General features: G+C 37.3%; 1 protein-coding gene across 1 annotated transcript in view; it reads right to left on the reverse strand.

Moving 5' to 3' along the window:
• LOC110162170 (chloride channel protein 1-like) overlaps window positions 1-13746 on the reverse strand; it is a 72608-nt gene extending 58862 nt beyond the window's left edge. Inside the window, exons 1-7 of the mRNA XM_055157598.1 lie at window positions 13683-13746; window positions 13511-13605; window positions 2944-3220; window positions 1691-1822; window positions 676-804; window positions 450-583; window positions 126-203 (exon numbers count right to left, since the gene is read on the reverse strand). Of these exons, the coding sequence (XP_055013573.1) occupies window positions 126-203; window positions 450-583; window positions 676-804; window positions 1691-1822; window positions 2944-3220; window positions 13511-13605; window positions 13683-13746 (909 nt within the window). The remainder of the gene's footprint in view (window positions 1-125; window positions 204-449; window positions 584-675; window positions 805-1690; window positions 1823-2943; window positions 3221-13510; window positions 13606-13682) is intronic.
• Window positions 13747-16077: the final 2331 nt, after the last annotated feature.

Raw genomic sequence — 16077 nt, forward strand, 5'->3', positions numbered from 1 at the left:
ACACTATAGTTATATACTTGCAAGGTGCAAGTTGGTGCTATTTTTGTTTCACATACTTGTTTCATTACCTGAATCTATGCGACTGTAACAAAATAAGTTGGTGACTTCTATCAACCTAAAATTACCTGGTAAACTCCTGAGAAGAACGACATGAAGCGACTTAGTACGGCTGCACAAATGCTGGCGATGTGCACGAATGGGCCCTGAAGAAAAGAAAAACACAATGTACATGTGCACTAAAGGAGCACTATATTAGTTATCTGGTTGAGGGTCTGCCACCTGCTTGTCTTTATAGCTTTGAGCAGAATGAATTACAAAAAAGCATAAACGTTTCATCACACACTGCAGAACATCTCCATGGATATAAGCACTCTCAAAAAGAAAAGTTGCATCTTTATCTAATCTATCTATCTTTTATCGCAAACTGAATATGTTTTAAGGCGACTCACCTCTTTCCCCACAGGCATCCCACTGCCCAGAGCCATGGTCAGGCCGATAACTTTAGCCACAAAAGCCTTTAGTGTCAGATACTCTTTAAGCACAACTCCTCTGAGGATGGTCTTCAGCTCTGGAATACCGGACCCTAAGAAGAGAAAAATAAATATAAGATGCAAGAGAATATGGTATCATTTATAGACTGAGATAAACTTGGTCAAAGCTTCATGAACTACACACCGATGGCTTGAGGAGAGACGAGGTGACAGAAGAGAGAGGAGAACAGGATGAAGAGGAGAGGATACGAGACCCAGGCCACATACTGCAGAAGGATGTTTCCTTTGAGCTCTCCATAGATCCATTTATAGGCTGAGGGACAGAGAGGAGACCAGACAGACAGGGAAATGTAAGAATCAATAAAAAGACAATAGACAGATAATCAGAAAGTTAAGAAATTTGTGTAATTAATGTTTTTTGAGTACATGTACCATAATAGTTGTTTTCAGATTCTCAGTGTTGAAGTATCAATATTACTGTGCCAACTGAATAAACAAAAGGAAAGTCTGAAAATGCTGAACTGACCATTTATATTAGTGACCCGACCCACTATCTAATCAAAACAAGGGTGCAAGTTAAAAGTGGGCTTTTCTCAACAAGTAAAAATTATACAATATTGATACTTTAGAGCTGATGAAACTAATTGAAAGTTCTACTCTGTTAGAAGCTCTCTTCCTCAAGTTAGACTTCAATCTGAGCTTTATTTTTACACAATCTGGCTAGAAAGACCTGTGAGCTGATCTGTGCACTTAAACAGCAGTTTTTCAGTTAGTCACTCTCACCTTTTTGTTGAAAATCATCTAAGAGCTTACACAATCACCTAAACACCTAAACAGGATCACAAACGCTCGTATTGATCACAGCCTCCTGAAAATATATTGTTTAAGTCCATTTTATATTTTTTCTTGAGTTTGAGATCTTTTTGTGTGTTTATTAATGTGCACATTCTGTCACAATGGATGGTAAGAGTTAAACATTCTGCCAAAAGATAGGCCTACACGTAGAACCCTCCCTGCATGATGTCACTGTAAAGTATCAATCAGTCAAGAGAATTCCATGATGTTTTCTAAAATCCAAGAGCAAAAGGGCCACTGAATGAATATTACCGGATGTGTCACACAGTAACAGGCAACAACATTCATAGAGATGTTATTCCCAGTTTCTATGTGAATAAAATGCTATTATTATAGAATTGTACCTTGCAGACTCTTGGCGCTGGCGTAGTCCATGCTCCAGCTCACCAGGGCCATGGTGATTCCCAGGAGAACCAGGAAGATCCAGTCCTCTCCGAGCCGCGTCACCAGGAAGCGCTGCACCCGACAAACGCAGTCTGACAAAACCAAACACTGCAACTCACAGAGGGGAATAATATAGCCTCTATGTGTGTGCTCACTGTCTCCACCAGATTCACCGAATAAGCCCTAAAGATGTTTGAATTTACTCTTAACTACACGGTCAGTGTTGTGACAAGTTTCAGTTTAGGTTTCAGTATACATATGTTGAGAATGAAGTCATTGTTGGAGAGCAGACACACTCATTTCATATTTCTTTGCCATTCAATAAGTCAGCATTGCCAGGTTATCATAAATTAAATTGGTTTTCAATTATTTACCTGGTTTAAAAAAAAGTTACAAAAATAAAATTGTAAATAAATAACCTTAAAGTAAAGGGCTTTACTCTGTCCCGGTTTTATTGGCACAGAGACTTTCTGCAGAATCAGACAATATACTACCATGACATACAGTATATAGTACATTTTAACTACTCTAAACCATTATAACCCTAATACACATGTTGGTATGAGACAGACTTCACAATAAACCTGAATAAATAAAGATAATATACTATAATGTAATGTAATATAATATGATATGATATGATATAATAAATATAATAATATGATCCACAGTAAAACAAATAAATATTTCACTGCATTGACCTCTGGGAAAAATGTCATTAAACATTTAATACATTTGTGTAGGGATGCACCGGTCTGATACTGGTCTGATATCAGCGTGAATACTGAAAATATGAAATATGGGCCCAAATATGGGTTCGGTTCAATTGATGTAATATAATGCAATAAGACTACTTTACTTTTCCAGACAGTCTCATAACGTTTATTCATTTTATTTATACTGATCCAAATGTGTTATGTAGTTCTAAGGAAACAAATGCTGTTTTTAAATTTGTGCTAAGTCAAAATATCATCAGCACTCATCTGTCGTCCTTAGCATGATCAGTATGTTTGTTTCATTGTTGCTGCTAAAAAATGAACTTCCTTTGGGATCAGTAAAGCATTTACCTATCCATCTATCCATCTATTTATCTGTCTATCTATCTAGTATCTATCTAGTAAGTTCTAATGCTCCTAAAATAAAGTTTATGTGGTACAAAGGTGAAGTTGTAAAGAATGTGAACCTGGTGCATCTCGTCTCCAGCCTGACTCACCTGGACATTTGGAGAAAGCGCGTTGTTTCTTCACGGAGGAGGGCAACTCTGGATCGGGCTGCTCCTCTGCTGCGGGGCCCTCCATGTTGGACTGCCTGCGGCTCCTGTAGCGGCTGTAGCGGCTCTGGAACCCATTCTGCCCGATACTCCTACGGCCCATGGTGTGTTTACGCGCCAGACCCCGGCCGCCATGTTTCTTGATCTGCCGCTCTGTCAGCAGTCGGGTGGCTTCGCGTCGCCCTGAACCTCCCTGGTGCTCCTGGTACTCCCCATAGAGCTGTGGGAGGAAAAGAAAGAAGAAGATTCAAAAAACATTCACCAGTTATAACATTACTCAAGTGATAAACTATTTAATAACTTTAAATGGGTATGGTTCTGATGATTCTCAACATGCACTTAATTTGCTAGAATAATACCTGTTGTAAATATAAATTACAGTTTTACAACAACAGAAAAGCAATTTGCGAAGAAAAGTTGAAAAAATATGTTACAAATTACAGGAAGTAATTGACACACAAGAAATGCATTTTTTAAATACTTTTATCATTATTTCAACAAAATAAAGGTGTTTTCTTATATTTTTAATTTTTACTTTACTTAGGAGGTTTTGCTCACTGTACTGTATGGTTGCTAGGTAACAGCTGTGGAATTGAATAGCGGAATGTGATGATTTCCAACTAGGAAGTAACATTTTAAACCTAAAAAATTACCAAATTGGTAAACCTGTCATAGGCACTTTAAGATATAGTTTATGAAAGCAAATTTAAAGAGTTGCGGTGCCTGTGTAAGGCTGCCCTCCACTGCTCAGTGTGTATGAATGAATGAAATAGATGTCTGATCTCTTTCTGTTCATTCCACTGCCCTGTTCATGTTAAACTTTATTGATCCACAAGGAAAATTACTTGGACATATTTGTTCACACATCACACTATTATAACAAAGAGAAAAAATATATACTGGTAAAATAAATGGTGATTAAAAAAAATTGTAAGAGACAGGTGTCAAATAAGACATAGTTATATAATATTTTGGTAACATTTTATTTTCGGGTACACTTATTAACATCTACCTGTTAATTAGTATAGTTGTAGACAGTTAATTCATCATTAATTAGTATTTATTCAGTATTCTGCTAACGTACATGTGCATTCACACAGACAGTGGCTTCCTCTTTTCTGCTTCACTCAAGGAAAAACAAAACTAAAACACAACACTACCCACGCCAGTCCATCTTTCCCACCATCAGGGAATAATTTAGCTCCATAAAATTCTTCTTTATAAAAGAAAAATAGATATTTATTTAATGTTTAATTCCCCATAAGCTTATTCTGCTATTAGTTAGACATTTACAAACACTTTCATATTAATACACTCCTTATTTATTACTGCTTATTAGTATAACACTACGCCATTTTTGTCCATGAATTATGATTCTAATAAGCTTTTGGTAATAAGTGTGTTGTTAAGAACTAGTAACACAAGAAATGTATTTTTTTTTACTTATTTGAACTTAATAAATTTGGCTTACTCTTATGTCATAAAACACTCTCTATTAGGTGTTAATAGTCCAGCTCACCATGAATTAAGTAAGTTCAATTTATTAAGTGTAAATAAGTAAAACTACATTTCTTGTACAAGTAGTCCTTATTATCAAAAGCTTATTAGAATCATAATTCATGGACAAAAATGGTTTAGTATCAAATTAATAAGCAGTAATAAGGAGTATATTAATATGAAAGTGTTTGTAAATGTCTAATAGCAGAATAAATTTATATTATTCAATTCATTACAAATTAACCATCTACAACTATGTTAATTAGCAGGTAGTGAGATGTTAAGAAGTGTACCCTAAATAAAGTGTTACCAATATTTTTTTACTCATTACTGTCTTAATGCGTATTTAAAATTTTAACTCTGCATATCTGCTATGTTTGTATGACTGAAGTCTGTTGTAGCTGAAAAACTGATCTGATCTCCCACCTTTACTAATGAGCAAAGATATAAAATGTATATTTTTGCAACTAATGGAAGAAAAAAATTTAAGAATACAGTGTATATATAGTGCTATATTATCATGCTTTAAAATCAAACAGAGCTAGACTATGCAAACTCCATCTGGTCCAGGAAGTGAGCACATGAGCTACTTAGGGTTATCAGTTTGTCACTATATCATCAACAGAAGAGACAATAACAGTAGTATTTGTTTTGGTGGGTAAACAAGTATTTTCAGTTTCCCGGTTATGCAACAGTCCTATGCACACTCATTGATTGTGTGGAAGGACAGGTATTCTCTGTGTAGTGCAGAGGGCAGTTGTAGTACTCTGCTGCTGGCACACAAGTGTCTGTGTAAAAATAGACTGCACCACGTGTCGACCCAAACAGCTCAAATGAAACGGAAACGTGGACTCGGCTCCAGATTTATCACCTCAGGACTCACTCCACCGGACCAGCAGCTGCGGAAGACATTAATTCTGCCTCTGTCCAAGACCTCAATAGATGCAATAACTGGAAAGGCCGCTCTAGACAAAAGGGAATCATTACAAAAAATACAAAAGAGGTGAAGGTAAAAAAGGAAAACGTTCAGAAGTTCCAAGTAATCGTTTGCTCACTGGCGCATTGTTGAATTGCTAAAATTACTAAATAAAAACAGGGTGGTCCCCATAAAACTGACAAATTAAACTGGTAAAAATGAATTATATAGCCTATTTTTATTTCCTTATTATTATAAACATAAAGGCAAAAATCTAATGTTTGAAGGGGACAGATTGAAGATTAAATAAAGGCAAAGAAAGTAATTTTACTCAAGATATGGTACAAAATGAAATCATTAGTAAGGATCACCTGCGCCGCCATAGTCTTAGCGGAAATTGAATACGTCCGATTCAGTTTATTGCTTTGTGGGGCCCAGACAAACAACTGTTCAGACTGAAGGAGAGTTTAAAATGCATCCAACAAAATCATTTAACTGACTAACAAAATGATCAGAAGCAGACAAAAAGTTTTAATGCCATTGTCAATGTCAAAACCTTCTTCTATGGTATGGTACAAATGAATACTAATAGTAAATATATTAAAATAAAAGGCATAAAAATAAGGTGTTAAATAAAAATTGACTCTGACTGAATATAAAAACAAAATATACAGTATGGGCAGAACAACAGAGCGAGCTATCAGCGCAAGGAGAATAATTATAGTAGAAGAGAGTTATGTAAAATGACAGGTGTTCTGAAGTGTCCATGAGACTAAAGGCAGAGGGGAAGAAAGTGTTCTGGTGATGAGAGGTTCAGGTCTGAATGGACAGTAGCCCCCCCCGCTCGAGGGGAGTTAAAAGCTCTTTAACCAAAACATTTCTTACACTTTCTTATCTTATCTTAAAGTGAAAGGATGGCCTACACATTTCACTAAAACACTGTGAAGATCATTATATTTAAGAATTTACTAAAGAAAAAAGAATTGCCCAGTTTGGACATTTTTAAGGTGTCAGATTTTACTTCCTGGTTGGATAATCCTGACATCACGTTACGCAATTGCATAACTGTTACCTAGCAACCATATTGTACACTGGGCAAAAGCTACTCCAGTATACACAGAATTACACAGTTATTTGACAAATAAAATAAAAAAGAAAACATTACTTTTGTTGAAATCATGTGCGTCATGTGTGCATTTGAAAATTTTGTGTTGTGTGAGTAAACTGTGCTTAATTTTTGGATAGAATTCTCCCAGTGTGATGTCATTGATATAACTCTGTATTTCCTGTCATTTTCAACACATTTTTCAACTTTTCTTCACAAACTGCTTCTTAGTTGATGTAAAAATTTATAACAGGCTTTTTGACACTAAATTAAGTAGGAATAGATGCATCAAGAATCTCAGACTTCTGGTCATTGCACAATGCATACTGGGAAGGATTTTCCGAAAAAGTGAGCATCAAACCGCCATGTTTATTTTCCCAGTGGGATGCGTCTATTGACAAAGCCAGTCTTTTCTAGTCTTTTCTAGTAATTGTGTGGTTGTTGGATGTCCTAACACCGGAAAACGGAAATCAGATCTGTGTGACTGCAAACCTCTGTTCAAACTGTTTCCCTTCCCAACGGAATTGAAAAATAGTGAAAGGCGAAGGAGATGGGCAGGATTGATACACAGGAAGGACCAAAAAGGAAACCTTTCACTGCCTAAATCATCTCGAGTTTGCAGCGAACATTTTGTAGGTGGAGCGCCATCAAAACAAAACCCCGGTCCCTCACTCAACCTTGGTTACGAATTTAAAAAGTCAACGCCAAAGCAAAAGGCACCAGCTTTTCACCAAGAAACACCTTCCACTGCAAAGAGACCAAGATGTGATGTTACTGTAAAACCACAAGAACAAGAAAGTGCCAGCTCAGTCTGTTTGTCTTCTGTACCTCTTAACAAACAGAATCCCGCTTTGATGGCGCTCCACATACAAAACTTCACCGCAAACTCGGGATGAATTCTTAGGCAGCCAAAGGTTTCCTTTTTGGTCCTTCCTGTGTATCAATACTGCCCATCGCCTTCACCTTTCACTATTTTTCAATTCAGTAGGGAAAAGAAACAGTTTGAACAGAGGTTTGCACTCACACAGATCTGATTCCCTTTTGCATTTATGGAGTTCGCAAACAAATTTCTTGAGCCGTTTTCCGGTGTTAGGATCCAACAACCACACAATTATGATGTCCGAATCCCAAAACTAAAATATGACAATATCAGAACCAGAAACAAAAGTGATATGGTTCAAAAGACTTGAAAAGACTGGCTTTGGCAATAGATGCATCCCACTGGGAAAACACATGTGGCGGTTTGATGCTCACTTTTTCAGAAAATCCTTCCCAGTATGTATTGCGCAATGATCAGAAGTCCGAGATTCTTGATGCATCTAATAGTGAATCATGAAAACCTGTACGTATACACACTTTAAAGTACTGTACTAGTACATGCAGTGTGACTACAGCAGAGAGAGCCGTGCGAGTGTGGAGGAGTTGGTGAAATCCTGACACAGTTTAGTGAGGACAGTGGTCCCTGAGCAGCTGCAGATGTGCTCTTTCCAGGGACACGTTTAGACATGTGCTACAGACACAAGCCACCAAATGCCATGGACACTTCTTCTGCTGCTGCTTTGATTTGATCGGATAATTGCAGGTTGCATTTTTTGGGCTTGCTCTTGAGAGAAGATTTCACATCATAAAAAATATATGTATCATTGCTATCATAACATTTTTTAAAGCTAACAGAAAGGTATGTTCAATATGGTATTTAAAATATGCATATGTCATTCGTGCTCATTCAGCTGGCTGCTTATTTTGGGCTCTTTTAAAAGGGTTGCACGCTTATTGCTGTGTAAAAATCTGGCAACCCTGCCAATGAACTCTCTACACTCCACTATAATTAACCACAACACAAACAAACAGCAGCTAGTGTAGTATTGTGTGTGTTCACTAAATAAAGACGATTAATACATAGTGAGAAGTTTGAAATCCAAAGTCAGTTGAGGACAAGAAGCATTGTGCCGCTAACTGTGGAGCTGGCCTAGACCAACAAGAGGTCAGCTATGCACCTATAACAAGACACACTATTTTATCAATGCCTAGAATCAAAAATCTAATATTTATTTACGTTTAAGCTAAAAGAATAGACTAAATATATGATTAATTTAAGCTGCTCTAAGTTGTACTCGTAATCAGTTTTTCTATCGGGCTGTATGGTGAAAATGACATGTACGAAGGTATTTTTAATCCAAACCCACTTCATTCTTTATTCAATTCTGTGCCTATGACAGGTTAGACTTAGCCTAATTCATCAGCCAGTTTTACTTGTTTCACTTCGTACAAACCATCTGACCTCGCACCCTTAGATTTCGCTCGCTTGATGGTAGGCGGGTACTTTTTATCATTTAACCAATCGCTGCTATTTGGTTGTAACGTATGTAATGCGCCGCTAACAGGGCTAACTGGTATATTAAGCGTTTCCCAAATGCCGATGGAAGAAGGGCAATAACGTCTTTCCCCTTGATGAAATTCAACAAACATTCTCTTTGTTCTGCTTTAAATCCTCGATCTCGGGAATCGTTGCCAACACAGAATGTCTGGTTCTTCGCTGATTGGCTGGTGCCCGAACTCGCACTTCCGGGGTTTTTGCGAACCGTCTAGTGTATTCCAATTCCTGTCCTAGTTGCTGGAGAGAAATGAAATTAAGCGGAGGCACTAGGTGGTGCCAGCCTGACTAGGTTAGACAACGTATTTTACTTAAACACAGTTAAGATAATTTAAGATTTCACTCATTTTCTTAATTTGACCATTTTTAAGTTTAAAATGTTACTTCTTATTTGCTGCTACGTAGCTAAATTCCTCTGTGCACAGTAAAAAGAAATCATCATCAGACAAATAAAATCATAATTATTTTGTTGAATTAATGTTTAAAGGATCAGAAAAAAATGTTTCTTTTGTTTAAATCTTGCCAATCTTGCATTTGGATAGAATTCTCCCTTGTGTGATGTGAGCTCTCTACTTCCTGTAATTTTCGACACATTTTTAATGATAATAATGCATCAGTTTTATATAGCGCTTTTTTGGACACTCAAAGACGCTTTACAGAGCATTATTCATTCACTCCAGACCCGGTGGTGGTAAGTTATTATTGTCAGTCTGCCACAGCTGCCCTGGGGCATACTGATGGAAGCGAGGCTGCCAGTCTGTGCCATTGGCCCCTCAGACCAACACCAACACTCACTCACACACACGCCACTTCCATACTAGGCAATGTGGGTGAAGTGCCTTGCCTAAGGACACAACGACAGTTTTTTACGACTGGGGCTCCACTGTGGCACCTGATTTTCCCAGCGGTCTCCCACCCAAGTCCAAGTTTTTTTTCAACTTTTTCATCACAAACTGCTTCGTGATTGGTGTAAACTATTATTTATATTTACATCAGGTATTATCCTACCAAATGAAGTCGAAATCAGAGAATGCCATATGCACTTTAACTGCTATTTATTCTTGTCCATATGCTGCACTGTACATAAACACAGTCAGAGCCACTTATCATGCAAAGTTTTGACTTCTATATAGCTTTACTCTGATCACGCAGTGTTAGTGTGTTAGGTTTTGTCTATTGTAAATCATAATAATATAAATGATCTTGATCTTGATTTTGATTGCATGTTCTTATTCCCCTGCTGTTCTTGACCTTTGTGTTGCAACACTGTCATTTCCCCATTGTGTAACAAATAAATGTTTATCTTAATTTATAAATAAATTAAAGATGAATTTATTATGAACATACATGATTGAGTCGCACTTTTATGTTTTATTCATATTTTATACTATTATTTATGTATTTATTTTTATATTTCAACATTCATTTTTCATTTATCTGTTGTGTTTTAGTTTTTTGGTCCCACAAAGACAACAGCCATTAAAAATAAAATCACAATTTAAATACATTTTAATCTGTGTCATTCCCTTCACATGGATCTCTTGTATCCCCAGTTACCTTGTGCCTTCCTCCCACCTCTGTCTGTTTGCGCTGAAATACAACTCGACGCTAAAATTAGACCCAGTGAGATCAAGTATTTCTTATTACACTATCCCACACCTCTCTCTTACTCTACGGCTGCACTCAGCTATTCAAATCACTCTATACCATCTCACATGGACTCTGGGGTTCATTTGGACACAGTTTGATTTGGTTTTAGAACTTTGACACAAATCCTACAAATATTTAGTCATTTTTAAACTTTTATCTGAGCTAATTTTAGTTTTAAATCCTATAATTCTGTGTCAAACTAACGCAAATGTAATTTCGAAGTCAGAATGTAATTTCTAAGTCAAGCAATTCTTTAACGTTACCGTATATTTGTCATGTTTTACAGATCTTTTACTTCTATATTGAGCGTAAAATATTTAATTGTAAAGAAATAAATGCATTGCAAACTTGGATCATTTTCCTGCTCGTTTCTTTTGTATGTTCATGTCTGGTAAATATATAATCATATCTGATTGAGTCATAGTTGATTTTTCTTTACACATACACACACACGCACACACTATATCAACAAAATGGACGCTAGATTAAAGATGAGATGTTAATCTTGTATGTATGTATGGTCCAATAATGTTTTGTTAAGTCCTTGCCCCTTACATTAAATACAACCTGACCAAGAATCAAAACATAGGTATTAAATGGCACAACATGGGCCAAAAACACATATGTGAGGTGGGATTAAATGTAACTGCTGAATCCTATAGGCTGCAGTTATAACCAGCCCGTGCATACCAGGACATCAACACCACGAGATCCAGCCACTGCTCACACACGTCTTTAGAGCCCACCTTTAACCCAACATGACTTCAATAATAAGGCAGGGTAATGCTGCGGGAGGGGGCCGCATGGCATACAACATTACAGACGCTTGTTGAATGACTTACAGTGGTTCAATATAAGCAAAGTAGGCGGACTCAATCAAATCATAATGTTGGTAACTTCGTGGTCAAGTTATTTCAGGTTCAAGTTCAAGTACAAAGTTTACTGGCAATCCTTTTTATAAAGATTATACAAAGAATCGGGATTAGGTTTCTCACTATCCAGTGCGTAATAAGTAAATAATAAATGGTAAATAGTGTAAAAGTGCAAAAGGCATATAGTGCATCTAGTTTTGTTTTGAGATGGGCAGCGGTCAGTGTAGCCTGATTTCACTTCATAGAAACCGTCTGACCTCGCAGCATTAGGATTTGTTTGCTCGACGGTAGGTGGGTACTTTTTTTATTTAACCAATAGCTGCTTTTTGGTCGTGAAGTATGTAATGCGCCGCTAACGGGGCTAACTGGTATATTAAGCTTTTCCCAAATCCCGTAGGAAGAAGGACAATAACGTCTTTCCCATAATAAAATTCACCAAACATTCTCTTTGTTCTGGCTTTAAATCCCAGATCTCGGGAATCATTGACAACACAGAATATATGGCTCCTCGCTGATTGGCTGGTGCCCGGACTTGCACTTCCAGGGTTTTTGCGAACCGTCTAGTGTTTTCCGATTCCTGACCTAGTCGCTGGAGAGAAATGAAATTGAGCGGAAGCACTAGGTAGCACCAACCTGGCTACAGTCAGTGGGGGTCTGAGCCCAAGTGTGCTTTGGGGAATTCTGTTCTTAGGGAGACGCAGATACCTTGATTTCTTAGAAGATTCCTTCCTTGAGAATTTCTGACAACAAAACTACAAAACCAAAATAATTGCAGATCTTTTTTTTTTTTTTTGGTACTGTCCAATCCAAAAAATCCCACCATGAGAGACCAAATATTGAAAGGAGGAACTAAAAAAAGAGAAAGATGAAATGTAATACAACACACAGTACATGGCATGTTACAGAAGTATACAGTGTGTTGCCTCCTTCCTAAAAAGTCACAAATTCATGTCACAATCATGAAATTACACAAACCAATGTTGTCTGTGCCCTCAGTCTAAATTAATAATATCAAAAGTTGTAATTCTGACACAGTTTTCAATTCAGCCTGAAAGCATTTTACATTTCACCTGACAGGCTTCAGCAATCATTTGTCATTCAGCTCAAAATCAAATTTATAACTATTTGAAACACGCTTAAAATGTCATCATTAATTCGATAACTTGATGACAGGTGTTAAAGGCTCTGAATAAACCCTCTCTTTTCATTTATAAAGACACACCTGTATCGCTTACTCACTATGTAATTTTTCTGGTGGAGTACACATCACCTACTTGTTTTCATAGTATTATTGCATTTCCTGGACTTTTCCACAGTTACAACATTACAGGTTTCCATGGCGACAAGCAAATAACAGTGCTAAGGTCACGTTTCAGGTCAGCCGTATTTGAATAAATGCAGTATGGATCATTTGAATGCCATACTGCGGAGCATTTTAAGCAAAGCAAAAACATTTATATGGACACAAGAATTAGCAGACTTCCCAAAGCTGCCTCAGAAATTCTGGTTCCTGCTTCAGTATTTCACCCATGCAGGTAAAACATCTTCGCTGGAGGTTATACATTGCATCAATAAACAGTTATTCCCCAAACATTTGAAAGCGTCTGACACACACACAAGAAGGAACACATGACATTTAAGATCTACCAACAATGTCTCCACACTTTGACACTTCCAAACAACCTGACCTCCAACCAGAAACAAGTCAACAGGGACGCGCTAAGACAGAACAGCTAAAGAAATGCGCAGAAGAAAGCGGAGGAAACAGGTGGCCGACGGAAACGCACTTAGGAGTGTGCACGGGAAGAGCGCGCACGAGAGCGGCGTGCACGGCGAGCGCAGGGTGAAGGGGGTGCACCCAGTCAAGCACCTGTCATGACCCCGTTGTTTAACATCCTCTAATAGGTCTTTATCATGTCGACAGCATGCGTAAAGACAGTCCAAAAGAGAAGACAAAATTAGCAGCATGCATTTCACTGTTCCCCAACACAACCGCCTGGCTTCACGTAACTAAAGGAGGAGCAGAGCGAGAAATATTTGCCACTTAATAAACTAACATAGTGCAGAAGTGAAGGAGCAGAATAAAGAGGACTAACCAGAGTTTGCTTGTACCTCAGAGCCTTCCTTTCCGATGCATCTGCGGCCATTGACACGCTGTCACTAACCCAAAAATAACCGGCCCTCCGTAGGTCTCAGCGTTACCCCACACACAGAGCAGCTCACACGTAAACTGTCCATCCACACAAACAAATATGATCCGTCTGCAACCTGCAACGCTCCAGCCACACGTCTCCTCACGCAGAGGGGTTCCTACATGACAGCAAATGGACATTTTAAGTGTGTGAATATTTATCGTAGTTTTATGTGAGTTAAGGGGTGGTTTGTGGGGAAAACAAGTTAAGAAGAAAAGTACAGAAATACAGGAAGCAGCGGTGAGTTCTAAAATGACACTGAAAAATCTATCTAAAATGTAGGGACAATATTTGTATAAGGAAGTAAATTTTTCTGGCAAACCTTAATTTAATAAAATAAAGATACTGTCATTAATTTCATTAGACTAATTCTATAGTATAATTTAGTTTGTCCCATATTAACACTATGGTTGTTAGGTAACAGTTATGGAATTACCTTCATTTGTATTAATATGTGCATACAAGACTAATTAAAAAGAAAAAGAAAATAGTCTTTTACTTCTTGAAAAATCTAATAGTTTAGAGCAGTTTCCCAAAGACTGGGTCGCAACCCTCAGGTGGGTCACAAGAGATTTTTTTTTGGGTTGCCTGATATGTGATTTGCTGCTGCGCTCTCCTTCTCCAGCCGGGACTGGAACAACGCTACAAACATGAACAATGCTACAAAAACGCACACAGGCCCGCCTATCTCATTAGAAACATTGAAATGTTTTTTATAATTTCTAATATTTTTGTAATTATTTTCTTGTCAACTTTGTTCCAATATTGCTGGTTCAATTGAATGTTGAAAAGAAAAAGAAATGGACTACATTTAATGTCAAAACAGGCGACTTATGGATCCTTTTATTGCTGCTTCAGTGACAGTTTTTCATTGTTTAAAACTAGTAATACTAATTGTTCAGAGACACGACGATCACTTGGTCAACAACAAATGTTCAAAAATGGTCAAATGGACCGTTACTTTGTGATTTACGAATAATGTCTATTGACTGGGGTCACGGAGGTTTGTGAATTTAAAAATATGGGTCCCCAGAAAAAGAGTTTGGCAAACACTGGTTTAGAATAACAAAAAACAAAAAAAACAAAAAAATCACAACTATTTAAAGAAGAATTTCATACATTTACCAAAATGGGCAAATTAGTAAATTCCTATGTACTTACAGTAAATGCATATTCTGTATTTCGTAACTTCAAAATAAATGTAATAAATAAATTAATTATACAGCCCAAATGAGTTAAAAAATGGCAATGCAAAATATTTTTTTCTGATGGGCTGTAAATGTATTGTTAATATAAAGTCATATAAAGATGTTTAACCTCTTAAAGGGCCCACGTTACACTCTTTTCTGATCTGTTATAATGTTGTTTCTCCATCACAAACAGACCTGGAGTGGTGTTTTGTTTCATTCACACATGTTTAACACACAAATCTAACATGAGGGCGCTTACGGCTCCTTCTGACCCTGGCTTCAACTGACTTTCCAATAAAATATTTTGGCCTATCTCTAAATAACTGCTGCTGTGAGCCTCGTCATTTTGGTCTTAAAATGTTCATATTAACCCGCTCTACACGATCTTGGTGCTTATATTTCATCATTGTGTCTGTTAATAAATTCCTATGTGAATGAAATGTGTGAATGAAACAAAACACAACTCCAGGTCTGTTTTTGATGAGGTAACAAAATTGTAACATGGTTTTAAGCTCACAAGCTCAATCATGTGTAATATAGGACCTTTCAGTTGTTCTTAAAATGTGTGTGGTAGAACATAAATATAACTGAAAGTAAATATTGTACTTAAGAATAGCTCCTTATCAGTGATGTAATATGCCTTTAGACAGAACAAAAGGCTCCAGATGAAACCAGAGCGATACCAGTCACTTCTGAGGCGTGTCCTGGGAGGAGCTGAGGTCAAAGTTCATCACCATGCAAGTGCTGGACCACACGCCTTAAAGTCAACACTGATACAGTCTTTAATGAGCTGCCAGTCACCTCTGCTCATACTTTGGATCACAAGTGTTTGAACCTGAGCAAATCTACTGTATGTTGCACAATTGTACTGATCCAACGGAAAACACATGGTTGCATAACTCAACAATGTGTTAATTTGCATCTTGGTTAAGCTTCACGTATTGCACAAAATATGAACGGCTATTTTATTCAGTTTAAAGGTGCACTGTGTAACTTTTCTGGTAAAGGGCCCCCCAGTTGCATGTCTCTGTGGAGATGTTCCCTGCAATGTTCCAAAGTATAACATTAAACTTTTCAAACAAGCAGGAGACGCCACCAGGTCAATTTACAGGCGAGATTTGCGAAGGGGCAACGCCACTCACAGTAAGAATAAATATTTTTATATTTATAGGTATTTTTGAGCAATAAAAACACCCAAAATTCAAAAAATGCATCTTATAATTTTAATAATATATTGTGGAACATTGTAGGCAAAGTAATATCATCTCTCAACCTGAAAAG

The sequence above is a fragment of the Boleophthalmus pectinirostris genome, unplaced genomic scaffold (genome assembly GCF_026225935.1).
Source record: "Boleophthalmus pectinirostris isolate CB_2022bp ecotype Guang Dong unplaced genomic scaffold, ASM2622593v1 HiC_scaffold_21, whole genome shotgun sequence".
In the NCBI taxonomy this organism is placed as follows: Eukaryota; Metazoa; Chordata; class Actinopteri; order Gobiiformes; family Gobiidae; genus Boleophthalmus; species Boleophthalmus pectinirostris.